Source organism: Borostomias antarcticus, assembly GCF_949987555.1.
Source record: "Borostomias antarcticus genome assembly, chromosome: 35".
Lineage (NCBI taxonomy): Eukaryota > Metazoa > Chordata > Actinopteri > Stomiiformes > Stomiidae > Borostomias > Borostomias antarcticus.
Genome location: NC_140268.1, coordinates 2,461,388 through 2,464,526, shown reverse-complemented (window position 1 = coordinate 2,464,526; position 3,139 = coordinate 2,461,388). Strand labels below are relative to the sequence as shown.

Here is a 3,139-nt window from a genome sequence, read left to right as displayed (position 1 = left end):
GAGAGGGGCGATTGTGTCTTCAGTTAGTGTAAATCATTTTAGATTACTAAATCTGTCACTGTTTCTCCTTACAGAGACCCTTATTGTCACTTTTTTTTGTCTCAGTTTGAAATATTGTTGGTGGAATTTGTGAACCAGGAGCCATTGTTAATTTTGAAATGACTTTTCTCTCCCGTTTTTTAGAACGTGTGTCGTCCATGTGTATCGTCTGTAAAACTGAAGTAGGTGAGACTGAACCCACCAGTCTTCCCAGGCCTTGCCTGCAGAGGAAAAAAAGGTTTTGTGGTGAAAGAGGAGGAGGAAGAGAAAAAAGGTTTTGAAAGAAGAGGTGGCAGAGGCCATCTGAGTTTGAATGACCTGTACTGGTGTATTCATGTGTGTATTCTTGTTTGCTAGTGTTTTTATGTGATGTAGAGGGTGTGCATGTTCTAACTGTGTGTGCATGTTCTAACTGTGTGTGTGTGTGTGTGTGTGTGTGTGTGTGTGTGGGGCTGTTGGACTGTTTGGATGACGAAGTGTAGACAGTGATGCAGCGAACTCAGGGAGAAGGAGATGAAGCTGACATCATCCGCCTTGAGGCGCTCAGCTCCGCCCACCAGCTGGACCAGCTCAGAGAGTCTGAGCCGCATGCAGGTAACACCACACACACTCAACTTCACAGGTAACATGACGCCACACACGCATACTGTACACACACATCTTCTGAGCTATGGTGTTGACTAACAGCTGTGTGCTGTGTTCCCCCAGGGAGAGAGAGAAGCTGAAGACGGAGAACGACCGTCTGAAGCTGGAGTCAGGGCTGCAGCCGAGCCCAGACCTCCATCTCCTCCTCCCTCCTCACCACACCCCCCCCCCTGGCCCTGGACTTACAGCCCCAACCTCACCAAGTCCACCAGCCTGGGTAAGACAAGGTGTGTGTGTGTGTGTGTTTGTGTGTGTGTGTGTGTGTGTGTGTGTGTGTGTGTGGTGTGTGGTGTGTGTGTGTGTGTTGGACTGTTTGGATGACGAAGTGTAGACAGTGTTGCAGCGAACTCAGGGAGAAGGAGATGAAGCTGACATCATCCGCCTTGAGGCGCTCAGCTCCGCCCACCAGCTGGACCAGCTCAGAGAGTCTGAGCCGCATGCAGGTAACACCACACACACTCTCAACTACACAGGTAACATGATGCCACACACGCATACTGTACACACACGCATCTTCTGAGCTATGGTGTTGACTAACAGCTGTGTGCTGTGTTCCCCCAGGGAGAGAGAGAAGCTGAAGACGGAGAACGACCGTCTGAAGCTGGAGTCAGGGCTGCAGCCGAGCCCAGACCTCCATCTCCTCCTCCCCTCCTCACCACACACCCCCCCCTGGCCCTGGACTTACAGCCCCAACCTCACCAAGTCCACCAGCCCGGGTAAGACAAGACGTGTGTGTGTGTGTGTGTGTGTGTGTGTGTGTGTGTGTGTGTGTGTGTGTGTGTGCGCGCACAATTAATCGAAATCCCGATTATGACCTCCGCGATTAACTTATTGCAAAAGGCCGCAATTAATGTGATTAATAATTTTGCTTTGAATTGAGTGTGCTAGGACTACACGGACGAATCACAGGCGCTTATGCTGTCTAATCAATCACGTGCTCCCGCTGAGTGCGCTGTGCGCAGAAATTTCAGTACCTGCAGCCGTGAGTAGTGAAAAAATTAGCGAAAACAAGGTCAGTGAGTTAGTAGCAAGAAAGGAATCAACGTCCGTGATTTGGGAGCATTTTGGTTATTATATATTCGTATTATATATTAAATATTAATCACAATTATTAATCGCAATTAGCATTTTAAGCAAATCGCAATTATCTTTTGTCATAATCGTGCAGCCCTAGTGTGTGTGTGTGTGTGCGCGCATGCACAAGGACAGCTAATGAGGAGAGGTGAGACAGACCTTGAGGTCTAACATCTGTCACTCAGCCTCCTTCTGTAACTCGAGAATGTCCTGCAGCTCAGAGTTTAGAGGAGAGAGGACTACTGCCTGAACTAACCGCCTGCTCTGTGAAGCCTCTACCTGTCAGGAGTGCTGCTTCGTTGTTGATGTAGGTGGGATTGTGGATGGAGTAGTGGGCTGTGTTCGATGTGTTGGGGGTGATTACCATTTCCTTGGTTTTTGCCTTGTTAGTAGCAGGTGGTTGTTCAGGTACCATTGTGTGAAGTGGGAGATGGAATCCTGATAGCCTTCAGCCGAGTAATTGAGACAGTGCAGTAGTCAGTATAGTGCGAAAATTGCAGGGGGCTTGGGAGGGAGTCAGAGGGGAGCCTTGTTGATAAGGCTGATGGCCGAGTGAAAAAAGCTGTTCCTGTGTCGAACAGTTTTTGTCTTTGATGACCGCAGCCTCAGAGTGGACCGGTGTGAAGAGGCCATAGCCCGGATGGGAGGGGTCGGCCATGATCTTCCTGGCCCGTTTCAGCACCCTGGAGACGTGCAGGGCCTGGAGGGAGGGCAGTCCTTGACTGTAGTGGCAGGAAACCAGGTGGTGATGGGGAAGGTGAGGATGGACTGTGATGCAGGTGTAGAATTTTACCATCATGGTCCATGGCAGGTTGAATTTCTTCAGCTGCTATAGGAACTAACACCGATGCTTGCTATCTTAATCAGGGTGCTAATGTTCAGTTCCCACTTGTGAGGTCCTGGAAAGTGACAGTGCCCAGGAAGCAGAACCAGAACCAAAAAAGGACAGAAAGGCTGAAGTATGCTTCAAATGAAACATACTATCCACACCATGGACAACAGAAGTCCAAGTGGGCTAGAGACACACACCTGGCTATGACCCAAGGGGGCGGAGCCTCGCCACCATGCCACGGACCCCACTACTCAGCCCCTGAGTGGGCTAGAGACACACGGTCTTCAATGGTGGATGCATGGAGATTGCCCAGAGGTCATTGCACTGCCCCTGACCTGCTCTGAGCTGAGGGGGCGGAGTCTCGCCATCACGGCACTATCCACGCCACGGACCTCACAACACAGACTCTGAGGTGGCTGGAGACACACGGTCTTCACTGGTGAAGGCAGGTGGGTAGCCCGGTGAGGCCTATACTGTCCATGACGGGCTCTGACCCAAGGGGGCGGAGTCTCGCCACCACCACAGTTTGACAGTATTACTCTATTGCTC

General features: G+C 50.7%; 1 protein-coding gene across 1 annotated transcript; it reads left to right on the top strand.

Moving 5' to 3' along the window:
* Positions 1 to 1,001: 1,001 nt before the first annotated feature.
* On the top strand, positions 1,002 to 2,934 carry LOC311327924 (uncharacterized protein; the record flags this gene model as incomplete). The annotated part of the gene is made up of 4 exons (XM_084461035.1): positions 1,002 to 1,127; positions 1,246 to 1,400; positions 2,362 to 2,515; positions 2,626 to 2,934. The coding sequence occupies 4 exons, from the start codon at positions 1,002 to 1,004 to the stop codon at positions 2,932 to 2,934; spliced, it is 744 nt and encodes a 247-aa protein (XP_084317161.1).
* Positions 2,935 to 3,139: the final 205 nt, after the last annotated feature.